Source organism: Salmo trutta, chromosome 14, assembly GCF_901001165.1.
Source record: "Salmo trutta chromosome 14, fSalTru1.1, whole genome shotgun sequence".
NCBI lineage: Eukaryota > Metazoa > Chordata > Actinopteri > Salmoniformes > Salmonidae > Salmo > Salmo trutta.
In genome coordinates this window covers 18,044,404-18,072,076 of record NC_042970.1, presented here as the reverse complement: position 1 = coordinate 18,072,076, position 27,673 = coordinate 18,044,404, and the positions used below count along the sequence as shown (strand labels likewise).

The 27,673-nt window shown below is 41.5% G+C and overlaps 1 protein-coding gene across 3 annotated transcripts in view; it reads right to left on the bottom strand.

The window, feature by feature from the left end:
• LOC115207541 (contactin-3-like) overlaps window positions 1-27,673 on the bottom strand; it is an 84,335-nt gene that overhangs the window by 10,003 nt on the left and 46,659 nt on the right. For 2 of the 3 annotated variants that reach the window (XM_029774703.1, XM_029774704.1), the window contains 11 exons: window positions 19,054-19,229; window positions 16,662-16,760; window positions 11,956-12,159; window positions 11,299-11,401; window positions 10,687-10,871; window positions 7,747-7,883; window positions 7,187-7,316; window positions 6,385-6,535; window positions 5,772-5,899; window positions 4,777-4,952; window positions 650-767 (listed from right to left, as the gene is read on the bottom strand). In XM_029774703.1, the coding sequence (XP_029630563.1) occupies window positions 650-767; window positions 4,777-4,952; window positions 5,772-5,899; window positions 6,385-6,535; window positions 7,187-7,316; window positions 7,747-7,883; window positions 10,687-10,871; window positions 11,299-11,401; window positions 11,956-12,159; window positions 16,662-16,760; window positions 19,054-19,229 (1,607 nt within the window). Of the gene's footprint in view, window positions 1-649; window positions 768-4,776; window positions 4,953-5,771; window positions 5,900-6,384; window positions 6,536-7,186; window positions 7,317-7,746; window positions 7,884-10,686; window positions 10,872-11,298; window positions 11,402-11,955; window positions 12,160-16,661; window positions 16,761-19,053; window positions 19,230-23,364; window positions 23,448-27,673 lie in introns of all 3 variants that reach the window. The other variant, XM_029774705.1, reaches the window with a different exon arrangement.

Below are 27,673 nucleotides of genomic sequence, written 5' to 3'. Positions count from 1 at the left end.
GCTACAATAATGAGAGATGATACACTACGCCAAACACATATCAACTACCACTGTGGAAGCTGCATTCACAAATGTACCAGTGCCAGAGTGTGTGCCATTTTCAAATTCAGCAATGTGAAATATTGTCTTTCCATTATTTCAAAAATATGTCATAAAAATCATTACACAAATACCACATATCATTACATTGTATAACATGCCATGTCATGAAATGTAAAAAAAAATATTTAAGATATTTATAGATATTATATACATGTACATTTGTCTGCACAGTTCTCACCAAAATATGACTACCACATCATATTTGTCATAAAGGTAGCTTGACAGCAAGTTTAATTAACCAATATTCTTCATATAGGCCTAGAAAATTAAGTATGCCTTCTAGATTCCAATTTCAGCTCCAATTTATTGCATGAATCAATTTTAATTCTGTCAAAGTTCTTGCAAGATTTTTCATTGCAATCTCTAAGGTCAAGTATTCACAGCCGACACTATATTGTATTTCAACATTCAGACTTTTCTAAAGAACTTAAAATGTCATCACTTCAGAGAAATTAGTCCCTGTACAAATGTGAATCTCATAGCCAGAGTGAACTGAACATGAATTCCATAGAGGAACCCTTACAACCTTAACAGTCGGTTCGCTTACCTTTCACAACCATGATGGCCGAAGCGGACAAGCTCTCCACGTCGGTGTCGATAACACAGACATATTTCCCCCCGTGATTCAGCTGGATGTTACGAATCATCAGATCTCCTGAAATGCTCTACAAGGGATAACAATAACACAATAACAACAAAAAAATGCTGTAAGATCAAGAAATCTAAAGGAAATACACTCTGAACTGTTTTATTATTCTCTCTGAGCAATTGCATGTGTGATCCTACTGTAGGTTGACTAATAAATACATGTATTACATCAGAACAATAGGGGGTGGTGCCCCTACCTTATTTTTCTTTCTAAGTGTGACTGTAGCTTTAACATTGAGGTAGCTCTATGCACAGAGCTGCATGTGGTCCTCAGGCCACTGAGTCTTGTGACACACAGGAACCAACAAGAACGTCAGCTGTGTTCTAATCAAACAATCCTGTTGGCTACCCTTCAGGCACTGCATGTTCCCCTACTCAGCCTCGCACAGGACCCACAAAACAAACAAACACATTTCGGCTAATTGGCAAGATGATCCTAATTATTCCATAATCACATAAGCCAGATTAAATAAAAAATGTGTATGTCTCACAGACTAGGAGCTAATATTGTTCTATATAAAACCGTGTGCTCTTTGAGATCCTAAAACTGATAAACTGTTGAAAAACCCAAAGATGAGCAAGATGTGATGAAACACCTTGTGTACATTTTCCCGTCTGCCATGGAGGTTTAGTATAGTTACATAAATTAATGTGGAAGAGCGATACAAGTAATAGTATTCATATTTTAAAGTGAGTGATATGGATCGTATTTACAGTGTCTTCAGAATGTATTCATAACTCTTGACTTATTCCACATTTTGCGGTTACTGCCTGAATAAAAAATGTATTAAATATAAAACATTTTATCCATCTACACATAATACCCCATAATGACAAAGTGAAAACATGTTTTTAGAAATGTTAGCTAATTTATTGAAAATTAAATACAGAAATATCTCATTTACATAAGCATTCACATACCCTTTACTATGACACTTCAAATTCAGCTCAGGTACATCCAATTTCCTTGAGATGTCACTACAACTTGTTTGTAGTCCACCTGTCGCCAATTCAATTGTTTGGGCATGATTTAGAAAGAAACACAACTGTCTACACAAGGTCCCGTAGTTAACATAACTGTCCGTAGATCTCCACGGTAGAATTGCGATGAGGCATATATCTCTGGAAGGTTATAAAACAATTTCTAGAGTGTTGAAAGTTTCCACGAGCATAGTGGTTTCCATCGTTGGGAAATTGAAAAAATATGGAACTACCCAGACTCTGCCTAGAGCTGGCCGTCCGACCAAACTGAGCAACCGGCAAGAAGGACCACTGACAGAAAATCAGAGTTTCTTGGCTGAAATAGGAGAACCTGACGGAAAGACAACAGTCTCTACAACACTTCACCAATCTGAGCTTTATTGGAGAGTGGCCATACGGAAACCACTCCTGAGAAAAAGGCACATTAAAGACTCTGAGAGCATAAGGCAAATGATTCAGTGGTCTGATGAGCCAAACATTTTACTCTTTGACCTGTATGCAGCTCATCACCTGTCTAACACCATCCCTACCGTGAAGCATGGCAGTGGCAGTATCATGCTATGGGGATGCTTTTCAGCGACAGGGACTGGGAGACTGATAGGGATAGAGGGAACAATGAATGGAGTCAAATACAGACTATGCTTGAAGAAAACCTGCTTCAGAGTGCAAAAATGTAAGTTCCAACAGGACAATGACCCCAAGCATACAGCCAAAGCAACGCTTAAATGGCTTCAGAGCAAGAATGTGAAAGTCCTTGAGTGGCCCATACAAAGATCACACTTGAATCCCACTGAAAATCTGTGGAAAGACTTGAAGACATCTAACTTAACAGAGCTTGAGAAAATCTGCAAGAAAGAATGGGAGAAAATTCCCAAATCCAAAATCCCCAAATCCAGATGTGTAAAGCTGATACAGACATACACAAGACGACTCAAAGCTGGATTCGCAGTCAAAGGTGCTTCAACAAAATATTGACTCAGGTGTGTGAATACTTATGGAAATTACATATTTCTGTATTTCATTTTCAATACATTTGCAAAAATGTCTAAAAACACGTTTTCACTTTGTCATTATGGGGTATTGTGTGTAGACGGGTGAGAGAAAAAAAGGGGATCTACCTGGACCACTGTATCTGCAGTTAACTATTAGGCACATAGCAAGGCTACCATCACTCTCGGGAGTTGGACTCACATTCCAAAAATCCAGGGCCAATGTTCACTTGGTGAAGTGGTCTGTTACACATACACAGCATGTCATCCTTCAGGACTTAAAATGGAGTGTGCTTGTGCAGAGATGATTCACCTGAGGGCTAGCCAGGTTAGACACACTCAAGTCACGCCAGATTTCATCAACTCACTGGGCAGTGACCACAACTTGGCTTGGCTGCAATTGGGTATGAACGCTAGAGGTCTTCATCAGTCCAAAAAGTTAGACCTGTTCCGAAATGGACCTGGGGCTTTCCCACCCGGACACGATAAATATTTGTTTATATATAGAGAACCATTCTAAACGGACCTGAAGACACATACCTGAGACCCGTATCAGATCCGACCTAGACCCGGTTCCCGGGTATTCGGGGACAGGTGGATCCGTGAAAACCCTCTAATGAAAGGCCTGAGGATCCTCACGTTTCGGAGTCAAAGACCAAGCGGAGCAGAGTGGCACTTATGTGTAGCTAAGGGATGGCATGGCACTCCTCTCCTCTGAGAGGTTAACATGCTTATGCCATGTCTACGTCTGACATGCCAGCCAGCAGATGTCTGACCGGAGAACGAGGGGTTAAATCCCATGCTTTGGCAGGCAGGAAGCTATGAGGCAGATCTGGTTTAATTATGTTAATTCATTCATCAGAAGCTGTTGAGAGGAGCTGGTAATCTCCTTGGGCATTGGGATATGGAATCTGTGAAAACTCTTTCTCATTATGTATGTCCACATGTCAATGTCATTTGTAATTTCCACGCAGGAGTGAACTTAGCATGACCACAACATTGGAGGGGTTCAACTCCGATACCAAACTCAACTTTTATCCATTCATTAAGTTTTTTTCCAACTATATCCATACAATGAACCTGGGGTGAGGAATGAATCCATAAAACAGTGAAAACATTTTCCTACAACTATTTGGCAGAGACAAGTGCAGAACAAATGAATATCAAAACTGAACACATATTTTCAACAAAGAGTAGTCTCTTATCGTTAATTCAAGGAATGAGGAATTTTACAGGTGCCAAGGCTTGCCCTTGGTTAATGCCAGCCAACTCATTATAAAACTCTTTCAGGGCACAAGATTCATAAATAGGTATGCAAATTAAATTACAGCAAAGAGAGATGATAACAAAATGTTCTCCCTTGAGGTGGTTGGATGAAAAGTAAAAATACTTTTAATTAATCAGGCTTATTCCACCATAGAAACATCTTACGGATTAGCATGATCTCCTACGAAATGGTGTGGCTTTTCACCTTTATATTGTCTTGTGGATAACATCGCAATTCATATGAGCTGTCCGATAGACAGGGAGACGAAATATGCATGGCAGATTCATTGAAAAAAAGAAACTATAGCTTGAAACAATGGAAATTAAATTCAGCCTATTGAAGCAACACTTCAATGATGAGACTGCTGCTAAGATTTGATCCCAACACATCCTTCATTTGTAGTCTTCTTGAATACACATTTAATAAAGTAGCCTACTGTGTGACAATAGGGCTTTTAGATGTTTTTAAGATGTAGCCAACCTATTATACAGAGATTATACAGTTTCCAAATAAGCCATATTGTTTTGCATAGTCTGCCACACTGTGTGAAAAAAATATCCCACACTCTTAGAAAAAAGGGTGCTATCTAGAACCTAAAAGGGTTCTTCGGCTTTGAAGAAGCCTTTTGAGTTCCATGTAGAACCCTTTCTAAAGAGGGTTCTACATGGAACCCAAAATTGTTCTACCTGGAACCAAAAAGGATTTTCCTATGGGGACAGCCGAATAACCCTTTTTTCTAAGAGTGTAGAATAGCCTCACAGCGGTGGTACAATGCTGCTGATGACTTACCCCTCCTACTCTGTCGAAATGGTCGGCATCCCCGTGGAAGTCTATGAGCTGCCCGTTAAATTCCCAGGAGAAAGACACATCCAAGGCCGGATCGCTGGCTATTTGGCAGGGCAGCACGATACTCTCACCAACAATGATCTCCATGTTAGCAGGCCTCTGGGTGATTCTGGTGGGCTCTGTCCAGACAACGACAGTTTAGTATGCATCTTAATACTCTCTGGGTGGGAACCACTAAATTCAAACAACTCTAGTGTTTAAGATTATAACTATATCAAACTATTGTTATGACAAGGATCACCATAGCTACATGTATCTAGCTTCTAGAACTTAATTTTCAAACTAGTGTTGCCTCACTAACATTTAACAACATTTCTGGTTGACACTTCGTATTTGCATGGTCAATTTGGGGGGAAATGTTTGAAGTAGGATTATGCAAGCAGAATACATTCCCAATGGTGGCTGCAGTGGAGTATGGGCATTGTATGAGAAAGGTCAGGATAATTAAATTCCATTAGATTAAAGGGTTCAGCTGTTGGCGTATGACCTAAAAAAGCTAATGAGAAAAACAATGGAGGTAGTGACGGACGTTTACAATACATGTACCTGATAACTGCACCAACACATTACGTCACCACACCCATAAATAATGACCTTCACTTAATTGCTGTATAATAATGTATTGTCTATTTCACCACTCTCTCTAGTGAAATCAATTCCAATTGCTTTAATTGCAAAATTACAACCTTGTCTATGTACAGACAAAATAGTAATGACCAATTGAAGTTGTACGGACAGAATTGTAACGATCACTTTCATTAAATGTTAGGCTGGAATTATTGGTACAATAATCAGTACAAGACAGTAGATAAAAATATCCGACAGTAAGGACAGCGGTTGATGTTAAAAATGGCAATTACGTTAAAATCATGAACCAAAATGAATATTTTTTGGGAGATGCCTCGGGCTTATTGTGAGAACATGTTATGATATCACACCTGTGATAAGGAGTCTTCCGGTGGTGCTTGCAGTCCCAAACTGATTTTTAGCGATGCATGTGTAGCTCCCCGCATCCCTTCTGGTTGCATTGACAATCTTCAGTGTCCCGTTGGCAAGCAGAGTAATCCTAGGGGATAAATAACAGAGATTCTGAGCTGTTGCTTGGGTAGAGAATAGAAGAGCCATTTTTGAATCCAGTCCAAGTGCTAGGATGCATAATAGCCTTCCGTTTCAACATCATTTACATTTTTCCTTGTATTCCAACAGAGAAAACTGAAAATTGACTTTGCATTTAGCAATTTCCTGTGAAATTGGTGTCCTAATGCCAATCATTCTACCCAGGCTTGTCATCCAAGAGATGGTTATCTGCATGTGAATTTTTTAATTTAAACAAAATAATCCTGACTGAAACCTGAATGACTGAAATGTAGGTATTTGCATATGCTAAGCATTCAATATGCACAGACTCCGCATACAACATTTACTATCTATATCTACATTTTTCCAGGGGTTTGTTTTCTTCTCATCAGCCTTTCTCCCTATTCATCCACACATCTGCAAATATTCTAATCACACACAACTGCCCTTTGTTCATGCTGGGTTTCACACTACCTCTCGTTTTTCTGCACGATCTCATTGCTTTTCTTCCACAGGCTAATTGCCTGGGGCGAGGCTTGGGGCTTGCACTCCAGAACCACTTCACTGCCTGAGCGAGCTTTCAGCAGGGGCTTCAGTGGATTCTTGGAGAAACTGGGAGGTGATGCTTTAGGAGACAGACACGGGGGGGGGGGGGGGGGGTGAAGAAGACAACTTGAACCAACTCCCAGATCAACTGTGCTGAGCTGAGATTGACTGTCATTCCCTCCCTCCTTCCCCTATCCAATGGCATCAAAACCATGATCTCCATAGGAACTGCTCCAGAGCTTCAGCGATGAAGCCATGTCAGCGATGAAGCCATTTCCCCCCTCCCCCATAGAGACCAGTCCTCACTACACACTATGGGCTTCTCTAAATGTTGGGCTTTGTCTGTCATCATCACATTTTGTCAGTCATCATCTGAGACCCCCAGTGTCATTAAATATCAAGACAGAATTGGATTTCTCATCCAGTCAGTCAGATAGAACTCAGCAAAGCTCTCTGAATAAATCGATATGTAATCTACATGAGAAAGCCCTCTGATGCCACTGTGCAATGCGTTTGTAGTATCAAAATCAATATGATGAAATGATTGAAAGTAAAATGAGACACTCCGTCAGATTCATATTTTCTTCTCTGGAGCCGAAGTGGCATTAAATGAGGCTGCGAGTGAATGTTGAAAAGGGCAACGGCAGGGTGCTAGTTTTATCTTTAAGAATATGATCAAACACACAGCAATCTAGACACACATAAAAAGCAGAGAAGAAAGCTATCTTACCTAACACCATTAGCTCAGCGCTGGAATAAATAATGCCATGTTTGTTTTCAGCCACACACTGATACATTCCTGCGTCTGACAGGTTTAATGCTGCTATGGAGAGAGCCCCGTTTTCGATTTGCACCCGGCCCTGTGGACGAGAAAGCAAGCAGATCTGCATATGTATTGCTGGAGCAGTCTATTATGTCCACAGGCGCAAATGCAATTACTTGTACACCATGAAGAGACAAGAGAGGGGAAGAAATAACACTTTATAGCACCCTGTTCTGGTATGTATGCTCAGATTGGGACTAGGATAGGGTGAGGGGTTAGAAAATGCTGACCTGCTGCTTCAACAAAAACAAAGAAAGTGATGTTGTCAATAGCAGTAGACCACTAATAAGCTATTTATTTCCCATGGCCATCAAGTTGGAAAAGCCACTAAAACAAGTCAGAAACATTTTTCTGCTGATGTCTTACTCAGAATGAATTTGAACCCCATCAGCTGTTCAGAGATCCTGAACCACAGCACACTATGTGGAGATGCTGATGTGGTTTAACATGCAAGACTCCATACATACCTCTGCCATTAGGTTGTCTCCATTCCTCAGCCAACTGTAGGAGGGCTTGGGTTTTCCGTTTGCCTTACACTCCCACAACAGGTTCTCCTCAATGGACAGGGCCCCGTCGATCATTGTTTGCAGCCAATGGGGTTTCGCTATGAAAAGAGGGAATATGCAGATGTCAGGGACACGATGTGTCAAAGAAATAATGATGATAACAAGGACAACGGAGCCAAGACTGAAAATAAATTGTTATCGTGGACCGCTGACATAATATCAGAATTGTGCCTTAACAGTTTGAATGAATATTCCATCATTGGATTCTCCATTCACCGAGCTGCCAGGACAGTAGCCTCAGGGAAATCGAGAGGGGGAGGGGTATGCCTCTTCATCAACAGCAAATTGTGTGCTGACTTGAGAACAATGAAAGTCTCAACCCATTGTTCACCCATCTTGGAATGCCTGATGGCCAAATGCTGACCCTTCCACCTCCCAAGGGAGCTTTCAGCTGTTATCGTGACTGCTGTATACATCCCACCTCAAGACAAGAAATATAACAAGTTGGCAATTAATGAACTGTTATATACAAGCAGAAAACGTACATCCGGGGGCTGTCTTTCTTGTTTGCCGGCGATTTTAATTCCACGTCATTTAGACACAACTTGCCCAACTTCCATCAACACGTCGGCTTCACCACTAGGGGCAATTAAGTCCTGCGCAACTGGGTCCTGGACTTCGTGATGGGCCGCCCCCCAGGTGGTGAAGGTAGGAAACAACACCTCCACTTCACTGATCCTCAACACAGGGGCCCCCACAAGGGTGCGTACTCAGCCCCCTCCTGTAATCCCTTTCCACCCATTATTGCATTGCCACACATGCCTCCAACTCAATCATCAAGTTTGCAGACAACACAACCATAGTAGTCCCAATTAGCAACAATGACGAGACAGTGTACAGGAAGTAGGTGAGGGACCTGGTGGAGGGGTACAAGGAAAATAACCTCTCCCTCAACATTAACAAAACGAAGGAGCTAATCGCGGACTTCAGGAAAAAGCAGAGGGAGCACGCCTCTATCCACATTGATGGGACCGCAGTGGAGAAGGTGGAAAGCTTCAAGTTCCTCTGCGTACACATCACTGACGATCTGAAATGGTCCACCCACACAGACAGTGTTGTGAAGAAGGCACAACAGCGCATCTTCAACCTCAGGAGGCAGAAAAAATTTGGCTTGGCCCCTAAGACTCTCACAAACTTTTATAGATGCACAATTAAGAGCATTCTGTCGGGCTGTATCACCGCCTGGTACGGCAACTGCACCGCCCGCAACTGCAGGGCTCTCCAAAGGGTGGTGCGGTCTGCCCAATGCATCACCGGGGGCACATTGCCTGCCCTCCAGGACACCTACAGAACCCGATGTCACAAGAAGGCCAAAAAGATCATCAAGGACATCAACCACCGAGCCCCGGCCTGATTCACCCCACTATCATCCAGAAGGCAAAGTCAGCACAGGTGCATCAAAGTTGGGACCATGAGACTAAAAAAACAGCTTCTATCTATAGGGCATCAGACTGTTAAATATCCATCACTAGCCGGCTATCACCCAGTTACTCAACCCTGCACCTTAGAGAATCACTGGTCACTTTAATAATGGAACACTAGTCACTTGAATAATGTTTACATATTGCTTTACTCATTTCATATGTATATACTGTATTCTATTGTACTGTATTTTAGTCAATGCTACTCCAACATTGCTCATCCTAATATTTATATATTTCTTAATTCCATTATTTTACTTTTAGATCTGTTTGTATTGTTGTGAATTGCTAGATATTACTGCACAGTTGAGCTAGGAACACAAGCATTTCGCTACACCTGCAATAACATCTGCTAAATATGCGTATGTGACTGATACGATTTGATTTGAACAGATCCATATATGATGGAATCTCAATTGCACTCCACACTGCCCTCACCCACCTAGATAAGAGGAATACTTATATCAGAATGATGTTCATTGACTACAGCTCAGAGTTCAACACCATTGTCCACTCCAAGCTTGTCACCAAGCTTAGGACCCTGGGACTGAACATCTCCCTCTGCTACTAGATCCTGGACTTCCTGATGGGCCGATCCCAGGTGGTGAGGGTATCACCTCTGCCACGTTGACCTTCAACACGGGAGTCCCACAGGGGGTTGTGCTTAGTCCCCTCCTGTACTCCTTGTTCACCCACGACTGCGTGGCCACGTACAACTCCAACACCCTCATCAAGCTTGCTGGCGCCACGACAGTGGTAGGCCTGATCACCGGTGACAATGAGACAGAGAGGAGGTCAACCTACAGGGACGAGGTCAGTGATCTGGCAGTGTGGTGCTGGAACAATAACCTCTCCCTCAACGTTAGTAAGACCAAGGAGCTGATCGTGGATTACAGGAAACTGGGGGGCGAGCACGCCCCCATCCACATCGACGGGGCTGCAGTGGAGCGGGTCGAGAGCTTCAAGTACCTCTGTGTCCAAATCACTAAGGACTTAAAATGGTCCACTGACAAGTGCACAGTCATGAAGAAGGCGCGATAGCACCTCTTCCTCCTCACGAAGTTGAAAAGGTTTGGCTTGGGAATATGGTATTGGAACTAACCCAGCTTCTTACTTTGTTGTGTTCTTCTTATTTATTTTCTTGTGTGTTTTTAGTGGTACCTTATGTTATTTTTTGTGGTATATTGATATTGATTACTGCATTGTTGGGTTTGGAGCTTGCAAAAAAGGCATTTCACTCTACTTTTGCACGTGACATTAAAACTTGAAACTTCACACAGCCAGGTTTTCTAACAGATGACCAAGGCCAAAGTCAGTATTCTGACTCCAAGCCTCCATTTACAAATTTGGGTATCTATTACAACAGCACATTGACTCATAAGTGTCTCTGGATTCATTCAATGTAAAATGGATCACTTACCCTGGAAGGCGATACGACCTCGTGCAGCGTTTTTCCCCCGGCTATTTTCTGCCACGCACTCATACGTCCCTGTGTCTTCCTGCTGGAAATGTGGAATTTCGAGAACAGCGTTGGAGTTCTTCATCTTCACCTTACTGGGAAATGGGACGCCGCTGGTTCTCCTCCAACTTATTTCTGGGACTGGGCTGCAACACAATGAGGAGAAAAAATCCCTTATGACGACTGTCTGTCAGTCTGAGGTGAAAAAATTTGATTAACTGTACAGAAGCTTCTTCTGTGTAATGGAATTCAATTTTTCTCTAAAGAGGAGGCTGCCAAAGCCTTTAGAATTAATGTAACCATACAAATCTGGAAATCTGGCTTTCATCCATTTTCACTGTATCAAATTTCAACAGCTTTGCCTTCCTGGACATATGAAAGGATGTTTGATTTTCACATCCTCACAATGTGCTACTGCTTTCTTTACTCCTCTGTAAGTCTGTGATACTTGACTTCAAGACAATGAGTAATATCACTAATGTTCCAGCATCCTATGAACAGCAACCTCCTAATTACGAAGACCTGCATAACAAATAAACCTGCACTCGCACAAACACGTGCACATTCACTTACTTTCCCAGTGCGAAGCATTCTAGTTTTACCGTGGATCCCTTCGCAGCTGGAACAGTGTCAGGGAAATTAACTTCTATTTTCGGTTCATATTCACCCATTGCTCCTATGAAAGGGAGACAATACACAAACAGCATTTTGGCATCAATGATTAATGGCACACACACTTTACGCCTTGGAAGACAAGGCTCAACAATAACTTGGGCCCAGAAACACAAAGGTCTTTGTGTGTGGAACAGAAACGATCACTGAGAGGTTGGTAAGAGGGAGAGAAATGGAAAAGGTTTATTAAAGATTCAAAGAAGAATACACCTGGGGGAGGGGATGGTATGTATTCATCTCCTGTGGAGATGTGACTCTTTTCAGACTGAATCTAATATTCAAGCTGCTAGGAGGGCAACAACTCCACCCAATGACTTTTCCCTTTGAGGAGGTAAGGTTACACTTTGTCTTTTACCAAGTACAATTAGCATTATAGACTATCTGGAAAGAATGGTCTATTGTAGACTGTGTTTAGTCTGCCAATGCTTTACACGTTGAGCGAGGTAGACTATTTGATGTTGTAGCCTGTGTAGCACCTATCTCTTTATAAGGGGCTTAATCTGGGCAGCTTGTGCAGTCTGATCAGCGTGTATGTTTACATAAAGGATGGGATCTTACCGTCATTCCTCAGGACCAGTGGTGTAGGAGAGCTGAGGACTTTGCCCTTAGTGATGCTATTGTTGACCACACAGGTGTAGTTGCCCACATCAGAAGGCTCCACTTTAGCGATGTACAGACTTCCTGTCTCCTGGGAGATGAATCGACGACTATCTTGCTGGACAAAATAGGGGTACTCATTGAAGATCCATGCAAACGTCAGCTCTAGGAGGGAGAGGAATGTGACAGCGGTAAATACAGTATTAGTGCTGAACAGTAACGTACATGTAGACATAGTAGTCAACATTGTAGTCAACATTGAAAAATGTTGACTAACCAAAATGGATTACAGCACCGCACTGACACTCTCATGACACATGCCCTGTTCTCTAGTCTGAGTGACTCGGGACGGGGCTTTCTTCCAGGCTTGTCTCATGCATGCCATGCTTCTCCTCAGCTAACAGGCCTAGCATAATTAAGAACACAGAACACAGCATTACTGAGTCATCTTGAAGAGAGCACAGATTCACAGGCGTGAAGTACTGTAGCAGTAGCCTATCCACAGTGGTGTGGAGGCGAGAGTGTGTAGGGAGCTACAAGGTGTGTACGTACTGTCACTCATTTCCTGTCCCCCTGGGAGCAGAACGCCTTGCAACCTTGGCTGCTGGGATCACGCTTTGGCAGTCGGTTTAATGAAGCCAAAACTAATTCATTCTGATGAAGCAAAGCAAGACCGGGTATCACTGACTCTAAGCTATGTGGCCAGTGATGAACAGTGATAGCATTTGTCAAGCAAATACAAGTAAAGAGGAAAATGAAAATATAGTGCAACAACCTCTTTTCTTATTGAACTCAATAGCCATTTATGTAACATGCACAACGTTACAAACATGCCATAGCTACAACACAAAAGGAAACCATCCCTTAATTGAGCTCTAAACAAATATTTATGATGGAGCAGAGTCCTAATGCAGTCACTTTAGCCAGCAACAATATTTCATTTGTGGCCATGTCTATGTAACATGAGATATAATGTGTCATTTGAGAAATCATCTATTCCAACATTTGAAGCCGCTGAGGCAGAATAAAAACCTGCAGGGATGTCTTATAGGCAGTGGGTAACGATGGGCCCAACGAGTTCAAGGTTGTGCGTAACATTCATGCTTCACAATGCAATGAGAGCAGTGCTACGCTTACTGGGTCGTATTCTCTTGTTCAAATAGGAAAACCAAACAAAACACAATACTGCTATGGTGACAACAACATGCCTGGCATAAGATCATTTCTGAGCAAGAGGCTGTCGCTGTGTGTTTCAAACTGGCTACACAAGCCCATTATCACCTCCTGCAGCTGTATACACATGCGCGCACACACACACACACACACACACACACACACACACACACACACACACACACACACACAATGTGTACAATACAAAAGAGAGGAACCTCTAATGGGTCACGTTTAAAGGGATATTTCAGGTTTTTGGCAATGAGGCGCTTTATCTACTTCCCCAGAGTCATAGGAACCATGTATACCATTTTTATGTCTCTGTGTGGAATCTCTCTATGAAGGAAGTTAGAGTTGGTTTGCGAGCCGTTAGCGCCATGATACCCATAGATTCCCAGTCATGGAGCTAATGCTAGTTAGCAATTACGCTAGAGTTAGTTAGCCACTTCCTTAAACTGCACACAGTCATAAAAATGATATCCACAAGTTCAAATCAAATTATATTGGTCACATACACATATTTAGCAGATGTTATTGCGGGTGTAGCGAAATGCTTATGTTCCTATGTCCAACATTGCAGTAGTATCAAACAATTCACAACAATACACACACATCTAAAAGTAAAAGAATGCAATTAAGAAATATATACATCTTAGGACGAGCAAAGTCAGAGTGGCATGGAGTAAAATACAGTAGAATAGAATAGAGTATATACATATGAAATGAGTAAAGCAGTATGTAAACATTATTCATTATTCAAGTGAATAGTGTTCCATTATGAAAGTCCATTTCTATGTGCAGTGGCAAGAAAAAGTATGTGAACCCTTTGGAATTACCGGGATATCTGCATAAATTGGTCATAAAATTTGATCTGATCTTCATCTAAGTCACATCAATAGACAAACACAGTGTGCCTAAACTAATAACACACAAATGATTGTATTTTTCATGTCTATATTGAATATATCATTTAAATATTAACAGTGTAGGTTGGAAAAAGTATGGAGTCAGAAGTCCAATCAATGAGACGAGATTGGAGATGTTGGTTAGAGCTGCCCTGCGCTATAAAAAACACTCACAAAATTTGAGTTTGCTATTCACAAGAAGCATTGCCTGATGTGAACCATGCCTCGAACAAAAGAGATCTCAGAAGACCTAAGATTAAGAATTATTGACTTGCATTAAGCTGGAAAGGTTTACAAAAGTATCTCTAAAAGGCTTGATGTTTATCAGTCCACGGTAAGACAAATTGTCTATAAATGGAGAAAGTTAAGCACTGGTGCTACTCTCCCTAGGAGTATCCGTCCTGCAAAGATGACTGCAAGAGCACAGCACATAATTGTCATTGAGGTTAAGAAGAATCCTAGTGTGCCAGCTAAAGACATACAGAAATCTCTGGAACATGCTAACATCTCTGTTGACGAGTCTACGATACGTGAAACACTAAACAAGAATGGTGTTCAATGGAGGACACCACAGAAGAAGCCACTGCTGTCCCAAAAAAACATTGCTGCACGTCTGAAGTTCGTAAAAGAGCACCTGGATGTTCCACAGCGCTACTGGCAAAATATTCTGTGGACAGATGAAACTACAGTTGAGTTGTTTGGAAGGAACACAACACTACGTGGGGAGAAAAAAAGGCACAGCACACCAGCATCAAAACCTCATCCCAACTGTAAAGTATGGTTTGGGGCTGCTTAGTGCCTGGACAGCTTGCCATCATCAACAGAAAAATGAATTCCCAAGTTTATCAAGACTTTTTGCAGGAGAACGTAAGGCTATCTGTCTGCCAACTGAGCTCGTCAGAAGTTGGGTGATGTAACAGGACAATGACACAAAACGCAGAAGTAAATCAACAACAGAATGGCTTCAACAGAAGAAAATAGGCCTTCTGGAGTGGCCCAGTCAGTCCTGTCCTCAACCCGATTGAGATGATGTGGCATGACCTCAAGAGAGAAGTTCACCCCCAAGAATATTGCTTAACTGAAACAGTTTTGTTAAGAGGAATGGTCCAAAATTCCTCCTGGCCATTGTGCAGGTCTGATCCGCAACTACAGAAAACATTTGGTTGAGGTTATTGCTGCCAAAGGAGGGTCAACCAGTTATTAAATCCAAGGGTTCACATACTTTTTACACCCTGCACTGTGAATGTTTACACGGTGTGTTCAACAAAGACATAAAAATGTATAATTTGTAGTGTGGTATTAGTTTAAGCAGACTGTGTTTGTGACTTAGATGGAGAACAGATCAAATGTTTTGACCAATTTCTGCAGAAATCCAGGTAATTCCAAAGGGTTCACAAACTTTTTCTTTCCAATGCATATGGGGCAGCAGCCTCTAAGGTGCAGGGTTGAGTAACCGGGTGGTAGCCGGCTAGTGATGGATATTTAACAGTCTGATGGCCTTGAGATAGAATCTGTTTTTCAGTCTCTCGGTCCCAGCTGTGATGTGCCTGTACAGACCTCGAATCTGGATGGTAGCGGGGTGAACAGGCCGTGGCTCGGGTGGTTGATGTCCTTGATGATCTTTTTGGCCTTTCTGTGACATCGGGTGCTGTAGGTGTTCATTTCAGATTGTCAGTGATGTGTACGCCGAGGAACTTGAAGCTTTTCTACTTCTTCATCTGACTCTGAAGTAGATAAAGGGCGTCATTGCCAAAATCTCGAAGTATCCCTTTAAAGTGAGTGGTGGTCCTTTGTAGCTCAGTTGGTAGAGCATGGCGCTTGAAATGCCAGGGTAGTGGGTTTGATTCCTGGGACCATCCATACGTAAAATGTATGCACGCATGACTGTAAGTCGCTTTGGATAAAAGTGTTTGCTAAATTGTATATATTATGGTCCTGCAGCAGGGTCAGCCTGTATGTGCAAAGTCCATTATTCAATACCAAGGAAAGTTGAACTGAGTAGGGTTGCGATCACACACACTTCAATAGCAATCTCAAATGTGCAGAGTCATTCATCTGTAAAAGTTGAAAATAGCATGAATGATAAACAAGATATCCCAGAAAGTTTTGTTGTTTGTTTTTCCTCTAGGGTATAGAATAAATGAGTTTGAAAAATCCCTTTGAATTCTACATTCCATTTGAGTTGGGATAAGTTACAATTGATTATGTAATCCAGGTTTTAAAATCACTTTGCTGGGAACGTATTGCCTAAGGATCAGGTTAAGCCTCCAATTTGAGGAACATTTTTTCATTTGCCCCCAGATTTGTCTCTAATTGAAGGAAATAGTTCAGAATGAAAAACAAACAGAGGCCCATCACGCACGGCTTTATTCTGCAGACATCTGTGCGCAATACGTTTCATGTGAGGTTGCTAGCTGGAATGATTGCTTTGAGGGCTAACAAATAAGGTGTTATGAATAAACAGATTGTGAACACCCCGAATAACTTCTGTATATGCACTAAAATACTTAATCAAAGATTTTAATGGGATACAGAAGAGCGGTACCTTTCCAGTTATTCATAGATATCTCTAATAAGGAAAAAACATACCTCCAGAATGCATGGGTGGTCCACATAACAAAACCACTCCTTGGCCCTCTCGGACATTGACAGCACTCCGTGCAGTTTGGGTCTTGAAGTTATCTAGGTCTAATCAACACAAAAATCAAGCTTTAGTGTTACTACAGAATGGATGAACATGCATTATAAAGCATAATGGACAGTAAGCACTAACATGAGTAGCATCATGCCTAAATACAGCTGACAACTCAATCAGTATCAGCCAATGTGTTTTGTGGTTAGAGTTTCACCAACACATGCATCCGTTATATTGGATGCAGGAAACCATTCACAGGTACAGCGACTGATTGCTTTAGAACACACCCAATGCTATACAATACTTTGAAAGGCAATTGTAACATTGAACATTATTGATGGACTTGAGTATGTGATGTATACCTCACAACACACAGTTGTTATGATAGCAGCAGGAGATTAACTTGCAAAGGAATAAAAAAGAGAGGAGGAAACTGGAAGAACTGAACAAACACAGAGCACTTGACGAAAAACAGGATTCAGTGCCAAGAGCAATAACCAACATCATTATTAAATGCAGTGTAATCTTGCACTTAGCTTCCCCATTGATACTCTGGGCGCAATTCATCCCTGCAAATGAAAGGGGAAAAAGCTGACAGACTGAGCTTGTACCTGGGATGATGAAACGTTACTCTGTTTCAGTGAGTGATGGGCAAACCACTGTACCCCTGTGCCTAATGACTCCGCACCCTTGGGCTGGCAGCCCTGCAGTCAGGCCCCGAACACAAACAAAAGAAAGTCAATGTGACCGTTAAGACAAACTGGGAAAAGAGAAGGATTATAGAGGGGAGTGGGAGAGTGAAGGGAAGATTAATGAGCCAGTCTCTGATGACCGTGGTGAAATCCAACACGGCCAAGTCATAGCAGGATTCTGTCCAGGCCACGCGGTGGGTGGCCATCTTCTAACAGAGCAGTGGAGAACTAGAACTCTCAGCCAAGGTGCTGATTCTAAAGCAGGAGGAGGAAGGCTAGCTAGGCTATCTACAGACAGGTGGTGCAGGCTGGTTGGAAAACATAACCACACAGCTGCAGCAGATCATGACGATAATATTAATTTCAAACAGTGGGGGTTGGAACTAAAAGGTAGTAATCAGTTAAGGAGGAGAGAGATTAGGCCCACCTATACTCCTCTCTCCTCACACAGAAAGTCACAGCAGGGACTGGTGCTAAAATGCAGCACTCTGCAGGCTGGCTCCACCCTGTCTGTAGCAGAATGAGTGCTTCCTCTAGGCTAATATGTCTCCTCTGCACAGACTCCAACTCTGAAAGCCAACAAGAATGTGTCGGGAAGGAAGCCAGAACAAAACAAATATAGAGGTATCTTATCCAACCCCTTGCAAACTCTTCAGGTTCATTCTATTTCTATCACAAAGGAATTGCAACACAAGTCACAAGTACTCCCTGGAGTGGCTTCTACAGTGTTTGATACATTTGTATTACAATTGTATTACAGTTGTGTTACAGTTGTTCAGAAATTCAATGTAAGTAGGATGAAGTTGATGGCCATAACACATCACAAAAAAGAAACACATCATCAAAATGACAGTTGAATTGTGGAGACAGGAAAGGGAGGAAGCAAGCCATCCTTGTCTATGGCAGCTTCTTCATTACGAGGAAAAGCTAGCAGCCTATGCAGCAACCCTCATGTATCGCCAATACTTCCTCTGTGCATTCACCTACTAGACAATAAATATCAAGCAGCTTCCCTCCTCATCTAGGCCCCACAAGTGAGATTCATTATCCAGCCCATGAGGGTAAAGGCAGTCAATCTCTTAAGGGGAAGGAAAGGCTCTTTATCTCTAGGACATGATCAATAGTGAGACGACATGATCAATAGTGAGACGACATGATCATTGAGAGGGGAGAGGTGTCGCTACACTGTCTGTCTGTCGGCTCTCTATATGGTAGAGAATGATGCCAAAGCCTCATATTCATATAAATGATTGTGTCTGGTTTGCAAAGTCTTAAGCTTTATTTGTGTTGTTTTCCTTTCAAGTCCAGATCGCAGATGCTGGCATAGATTTGCAAAGCATCAGTCAATACCGAGTGAGCACAGATGCTGTCAAAGCTGGAAACACAGCGACTAATGAGAATCAATGGAGTCAGAAGCTGCCTTACCCATTTTGTTGCATCTGACATTTCATTCAATTAACCCTTAAAAATATATATTTGAAGCAAACCAAACAAGAAATCTGAATTCTAAGGCCACAGCAACACACACACACACACACACACACACACACACACACACACACACACACACACACACACACACACACACACACACACACACACACACACACACACACACACACACAGATGTGTTAAAAATAGCCCAATCACTTACATGCAAATTGTAGAGTGGCTCGGCAGCTGAGGATGATCCCCCATGTGTTGAAGGCAGTGCACTGGTATATCCCCGTGTCTTGGTCCCTGTCCAGACTGTTAATGATCAGGTTGCCTCCAGACATGTGACGCCGGTAGTCACTCCCAAGATCAATGAGTGTTCCGTTAAGCGACCATCTGGAAAGACGCAAACACAATCAGTAGCCGGGCCTCTGGAGATGCACACTCACAAACATTTATCATTTGGATCGATTTGATGGGTGCAGGTGGCCATTATTCTGTGAACACCACGAGACAGGAAATATCAAAACATTAGTTTGAATCTTTATGATTCCCTCATGATAAAGACAATTGAATCAAATGAAAGATATTGGATATAATCACCCTGTAATTGTTGGTGTTTTTAGCATGAGACTTTTCATAGTGTATTGGGTTAGCCTAGCTAGCTGCCTTGGCATTTCAAAGACTGGCCTATTTGTTTCTATTGTACATAATTGTATTATGGGAAAAATGTACTTCACATCTCACATTAATGACATAAAATAATTTTCATGAGTCATAGCACAAAACAAATAATACTTTCAAGTTGTCTAAAAACATCAATCACCAGCTATGATAAATACCAGGATATACACTGAGTGAGGTCAAATAAAGTAAAATATAAAATGTTTTGGACTGTTTAGTACTAATGATTTGCTGCAATAAACAATTTACAAATAGGAAAACTATTTTTTGTTTTTCCAAAGTGAGACAGAAACCTAAAAACGGAAAAGGAAAATTAACGAAGCTGAGAGGCATGATAAGTATGGATTATTTTCCACTTAAGAAAGCAAGTAATTGTGAATGATTAGGATGAGACTTTGATCCAGCTAGCTTGAACAATGCCATTCTGGGACAGTGAAAAGACAATTCCAATGATGAGCAAAATAAATCTATATTATTTTTCCCCTTTTCAGTAAACTAACGAGCAGAGAAAATGATTCTTCACACAGCCTTAAAACCAGCCATGACTCTCCCCAGACTCCCGCCTGACAGACTACAAAAGATATAGCTGTCTTTCATGTTGTTGACTGCATTATTCATCTATCACAGTGTGGTTTTCACTTAATCAGACATATTTTGTCACCATTCCAGATACCAAAATTATTTTCAAAATGTTTGAAGTTACAGTGTGTGATGAAGCCTATGTTTCCTGGGCGCACAAATATGAATGCAACAAACAAGAGAGTTTGATGACTTATTGAATCTCAATTGCTTTAAAAAAAAAACTGCTTGTTTATACATGTTCCAAACGGCTCTGTTGATACAGTATGATTCATCACGTTACCATAGGTATACAGTCGATAGAAGGAGGATCTCACATGTGCAATCTCGTCCTAATATTTATATATTTCTTAATTCCATTCTTTTACTTTTAGATTTGTGTGTATTGTTGTAAATTGCTAGATACTACTGCACTGTTGGAGCTAGGAACGCTAGCATTTCGCTACACCTTCAATAACATCTACTAAATATGTGTGTGACCAATAAAATTTGATTTGATTTATAATAAAGAGGAGAGGGGGAGAGGGGGAGAGGGAGTGGTGGTCTGGTGGCTAGTTATATTCGCGGCCGCCCCAGAATATCTGAAGTTAATGGGAGAGGACAGTAGGCAGGCTGAGCAGATCAGACACCCCTGGAGCAGATGGCTGAGCTCTGCTGGGTGTGATGGTGTCTATGCACGACACATCCAGTCACTATGCCAGCCACCCGATCTAGCAGCAGCAGCAGCAGCAGCAACACCTTAAACTGCAAGCCTGAACAGTGGGACAAGTTGTCAGAGACACCCCTCACCTGCCACCACTAAGTAGCCACCAGAAAAAGCCTGGTATGAAACCCCCCTGAGGGTGAAGGCTAGGTGACAGAGCATGTAACTCCCATCACATATAGAGCACCCATTCCATGAGAGTAAGAGTAAACAACAAGGATAGACCACAGTGCTGCAGCTAGTGTAATTTCACCACAACACAAGCAGCTGTGGAGTTATTTAACCTGAACCAATATAATTGAAATCACACATTGTCGTCATACAAAATAAATCCCAAATTACCAAGCAGTCATCACACTGAGATGTTATTATCACTCCACCAATTAAACCCCATGCGGACATAACTATCCTTTGCCATCCACTATCCGAAACATGAATTATCCATGTTAGCATAGTCATATTGTATTTGAGTCATCACCATCATCATCACCATCATCATCATATGCAGTGATGTGTATCTCTCTAACAGTCAGTAAAATGGTTCTTATCACCTGTGAGGTTGTGAGCAAAACCTCAAATATGGAGGCAAAAACATTAAATTAGACAGCCGGCTCCAATTATATTTTTACTGTGAGAGTTTAAGATTGTTGCAAGCAGCATGCTGTGACCTGTATAGCAGTCTGTGCCCTCAAACCTGTTGCCAGCTCCGGACTAATGAGGGCTAGGGTTGCAAAGGGTGGGAAACTTTCCGGTAAATTTCCGGAATTCTTCCATGGGAAGTTAAGGCCTGGAATTTGGGGGATTTTGCTTAAATTCATCAAAAAAGTTAGCTTATAACAGTGAACCTTTTTTTGTGGGATACACATAAGGCAATTCTAGGTCTTGTGGCATATTTTTGTTAAACTGTCCACAATTCAATGGAATTGCAACCCTCTGCATGCACAGTGCATTCTTCCATCACATGTGCAGTGCACTCTTCCATCACATGTACAGCTGATTCTCAAGATCTTGCACACTAATGAGATGCTATTGAGCCCACACTACTACACTGTCTGAGCCAAGGACTACATGCTTTCTGGTAAGTTTTGATTACAATACTGGGTGGGGTGAATATATTTTATATGACATACATTATTTTTGTTAACTAGTAAATAGTAGCCTACAGCAAAGTGTGTTTAAGTAATTTATAACTTGTTAACAATTTCTGCTAGTTAGTTTTTGCTACCATGTGGGTTTTAGCTTGTTTGAGACTGCTAACCGAGGAGTGTTAATTCACCTATTTCCATACATGTTTAAATTTAAAACATTTTTCGAACAAAGGAGTTGTTTAATCTAACTGCTTAACTATTTATCTGTACATGGAATTGTATTTTTTTTTACAGGAAAATGCCACTGGCTCTATCTGATGGGTGGAGACATTTCACTGCAGCTAATGTAGAAGGAAAAGATGTGTACATTTGCAAATACTATGCCAAATGTGAAGAATGCAACAAAGATGCAGAATCATCTGGCCAAGTGCATAATGTTCCCTCAGCGTTCACAACAAGCAACCTCTGACAAAAGTCCCTCTACTTCTCTTCGAGGTGAAAATGATGAATCAGACACCTTATCGATAGCAACAGCTCATGGTCCTCCTGGAATCAGATTTTTTTTTACTCAATGGAGGAACGTAGTCAGAGAAATGCTGATGAATGTCTTGCTCGAGCTGTGTATGCAACTGGTTCACAGATGCGGAGTTCAAGTGAAGGTCAAGCAAATCATAGCGAAAGCAGACTGTATTGCAATCATCTCTGATTTGTGGTTGAATGTTCGCTGGAAAGGAATAATTAACTACATCATCTCCACCCCTCAACCAGTATTATACAAGAGCACTGACACAAGGGACAACAGACACACCAGTCTCTACATTGCAGATGAGCTGAAGGCAAACATCAATGACCTTGGACCACAGGTATTTGCACTGGTGAATGACAATGCTGTGAACATGAAGGCTACTTGGTCTAAAGTGGAGGAGTTCTACCTCACATCACACCCATTGGCTGTGCCGCTCATGCATTGAATCTGCTCCTCAAGGACATCATGGCACTGAAAGAATGAATACACTCTACACGACAGCCAAGGAAATGGTTAGGTATGTGAAGGGTCATCAAGTTATAACTGCAATCTACCTCATCAAGCAAAGTGAGAAGAATAAGAGCACCACATTGAAGCTGCCCAGCAACACCCATTGGGATGGTGATGTCATCATGTTTGACAGTCTCCTGCAGGGGAAGGAGTCTCTCCAAGAAATGTCCATATCACAGTCTGCCGATATGGACTGCCCCATCAAGAGGATCTTTCTGGATGATGTATTTTGGGAGAGAGTGGTAAGCAGCCTGGAAATCCTGAAACCTATAGCCGAAGAGGATGGCTGACGTTTTACATGCCTGTAATAAATGGTGATATTTTGTAAATTTTTTTGCGTTGTTTGTAACTTATTTTTTTACTTATTTTGTACATATTGTTGCTGCTACCATCTCTTATGACCAAATATAACTTCTGGACATCAGAACTGGGATTACTCACCACAAACTGGAAGACGCTTTTCCTTTAACGATTCCAATGAGAAAGATATACTGCTCTCCCGGAAACAGGCCCAGATCCACATCCTTTGCGTGAAGAAAAGACGGAGGAAAAGAGGAAGCAGATCAGGCTGCCTTTTGAGAATCCGTAGGCGAGCAAGTAAACTCCCATTGCCATCAATTCTACTTGCTAACATGCAATCAGTGAGATATAAAATCGATGTACCTACGATTACGATTATCCTACCAATGGGACATTAAGATCTGTAATATCCTATGTTTCACCGAGTCGTGGCTGAATGACGACACAGACAATATAGAGCTGTAGGGATTTTCAATGCACTGGCAGAACAGAGAAGCTACATCTGGTAAGATGAGGGGTGGGGGGTGTGTCTTTTTGTCAATAACAGCTGGTTTGCGATGTCTAATATTAAAGGAGTCTCGAGGTATTGCTCGCCTGAGGTAGAGTACCTTATGATAAGCTGTAGACCACACTATCTACCAAGAGAGTTCTTATCTATATTATTCGTAACCGTCTATTTACCACCAAAGACTGATGCTGGCACTAAGAGCGCACTCAACCAACTCTATAAGGTCATAAGCAAACAAGAAAATTCTCATCCAGAAGCGACGCTCCTAGTGGCCGGGGACTTTAATGCAGGCAAACTTAAATCCGATTTACCAAATTTTTACCAGCATGTCACGTGCAACCAGAGGAAAAAAACTCTAGATCACCTTTACTCCACACACAGAGATGCATACAAAGCTCTCCCCCGCCCTCAATTTGGCAAATCCGACCATAATTCTATCCTCCTGATTCCTGCTTCAAGCAAAAACTAAAGCAGGAAGCACCAGTGACTCGCTCAATACGGAAGTGGTCAGATAGCGCGGATTGTACGCTACAGGACTGTTTTGCTAGCACAGACTGGAATATGTTCCGGGATTCATCCAATGGCATTGAGGAGTATACCACCTCAGTCATCGGATTCATCAATAAGTGCATCGACGATGTCGTCCCCACAGTGACCGTGCGTACATATCCCAACCAGAAACCATGGATTACAGGCTACATCCACATCAAGCTAAAGGCTAGAGCTGCTGCTTTCAAGGAGCGGGACACTCATCTGGACGTCTATAAGAAATCCTGCTTTGCCCTCAGACGAACCATCAAACAAGCAAGGCGTCAATAGAGGATTAAGATTGAATCCTACTACACGAGAGCACCAGCTGTTCTGGATGATGAGAGCACCAGCTGTTCTGGATGACTGTGATAATGCTCTCGGTAGCTGATGTGAGCAAGACCTTTAAACAGGTTAACATTCACAAAGCCGTGGGGCCAGATGGATTACAAGGACGTGTACTCAAAGCATGCGCGGACTTCACTGACATTTTCAATCTCTCCCTGACTGAGTCTGTAATACAGTGGTTCCTCCTTTAAAAGTTGCAGTGTACTGAGGCGCAGCTTGCATGGTGTCGCAGAATTCTATGGCACATTATTTAAGTGTGATCCACTGGTACCATGAATATTAGTTAGTGCTAGTTTGACCACCAGAGGGCATCTTTGAGAAGCATTTGGTAGCCTTCAATAATGGCTGTACTACAGATTGTGGGCACGCGGGAGACCAGGGTTCAATTCCCCGACGGGGAGGAAGGAGTAGGCTGTCCTTGTAAATAAGAATTTGTTCTTAACTGATTCCGTATGTCTTATTTCATAGTTGTGATGTCTTCACTATGATTCTACAATGTAGAAAATAGGAAAAACAAAGAAAAACCCTGGAATGAGTAGGTGTGTCCAAACTTTTGACTGATATTTGCTTAATGAACTTGATTACTATTATAGTGTTTCTATTCCAAGGAAAACGAAAAACACTCTGGATTTCCATTAGGATGGAAAATATGGCGCTATACAATGTGACGGTCGGGAGCACAGTACTGTTCTATTTAGCTAAAGAATTCAGTGTCCTGCAGGCATGCGGGAGACCGGGGTTCCATTCCCAGACGGGGAGGAAGGTGTAGGCTGTACTTATAAATAAGAATTTGTTCTTAACTGACTTTCCTAGTTAAATAAATTATATTGCTTCTAACTTCAATACACTCTTTAAATAAATAAGACCTTGTCATGATGTGGCCCTTTCTGGGTATAGATCGTGGCTTCGCCCTCTCTCTCACCCTTCTACACCCAGGTTCTGTTATCTCAGGCCATACATTTTTGGCGGGGACTCGCTCCCCCTGGTCATGCAGAGAGAGAGACACAGAGAAAACAAAGGATTTCACGTGGCAAACTCCTAAATCCCCAAAATGGGAATATGAAACAAAATGTCCACTTGTGAGGAGGTGTGAATGGTCCGTGGACACTTAAGGGACGGGTATGACGAGTGTGTTTCATTTGGTGATCTCAGAGAGGACAGGAAACACACATAACTATATCTCTGAATGTGTACATTTCTCAATTATGGGGTTTGCATCTAATTAATGTATAAAATGAATGAGTAAAGATGAAACTATTTGTGAAATGATGTAATGTGATGTTAAACATTTAATGTGAGAGTATTGTATTCCCTTTAAAGTTTAACTAAGTCATTGGCCCGCCCCCGTGAGCACAGACATGATCAGGTGTCATAGAACCGCCTTTTCTACTCTTACGAATAAAACCCCCATTCTAACCACGAAAGACTTTGATCTTCAGGGAAACAGAAAGAGAGAGAGAGAATCGGATAAACTCTCCAGCAGACGGACCGGATTCCAACAGGAAAGATCACGACACATGGGCATAAATATATATTGATTGCAATTATTCCCGAATGAGTGAGCGTTCATGTGCAAAGGATTAGCATTTCAATTAATATAATTAGCAACTGTGTAGCGATTTATTTTGTCTTTCCCGCTCTTTCTCAGTCCACACCCATTTCCCTTTGTCCACCAAGCCGTCATTTCGGCTTAGCCCACTAAGGAATCTTCCCTATCATTTGTTAGTAACATATCTACTGTTTGTTTGTGCATTTCTGTGATTATTTAGTTAGTTAGTAAATAAATGACTAAGCCAATTGGTGTATGGATGATTCATAGTAAAGGCTGGGTTCGTGCAGATAACCAACAATTTACGATGTTTGTAATGAGGCTGATGTGAGGTAAAGAATAATTCATTAATATAAGACTAATTGATTATATATTAAAATATCTGAAGAGTTATATTCGAAAATTATAACTTTGTGATCTGAAGATTTTCCATGGTGCCCCGACTTCCTAGTTAATTACATTTACATGATTAGTTTAATCATGTAATAATAATTACAGAGAATTGATTTGATAAAATAACAGTCTTCAAAGACACAACAACCTACACCACTTTTAACAGCACATTACTCAACACTAGTGAGACTCATGCTACCTACGGTAGGCCTACAGTATATCGAAAAACATGATGTGACTCTCCGCAAATAATTACATATAGATGATTGGAGGATTTTAAATTAAAACCAAAAGCCACCTCATGGGTCTCCCGGTGTCGGCCGGCAAGGGTATCAAACCTGCATCTGTAGCACCACATTTTGCACAGTGGGAGCCCGCATCCACTCCGGAGCCTCCCATCCACAAAGTATCAAAATACAGAGAGTTGTTGGTAAAGGTATATTGTTCAGCTAATAGCCCATAATGGAAAGAGAGCGATTGTAATCTGAATAAAGGCCAAAACAATATTTGTAAAGGCAAAAACATTTATTTCTGTTTTTAGAGGGAGAGAAACGCCGGGCCAATTGTGCACCGCCTATAATGGCCAAAATATAGCCCTGCTAATAGCAATAATAGCGCTGTACAACGTGACCATGTGTTTGAAAGAGTATTTTCCAGTAAGCAACAATCTGTTTACCTTCATTAGACAACTTTGTTACAATATTTATGTAATTCCGTGATATTTATTCCCACAGTAATTTGTTATGGATCCATAACTAAATAAACATCAGCATTTTGAAAGAGTATTTTTATCATTATTTTATTAACGAAAGCATAAAGATGTTGATGAAGAAAATACAATACTGCTGTTTTGAGTTATAAATATAACACTTCAGAGTACTTAAGTATCGAATACATTGCAGGTATGGGGATGTTTACAACTACAGTAGCCTGGCTATAAAGAGTCTACTGTCCTGCTAATCGGGCTACAAGTGTTTTAAAAACTGTTTTCAAAATGCCACCAGCTAACACATAGTAATTCGTTATGGACCCATAACTAAATAAACATCGGCATTTTGAAAGAGTATTTTTATAATTATTTTATTAATGAAAGCATAAAGATGCCATTATTAGTTGCATTGTTT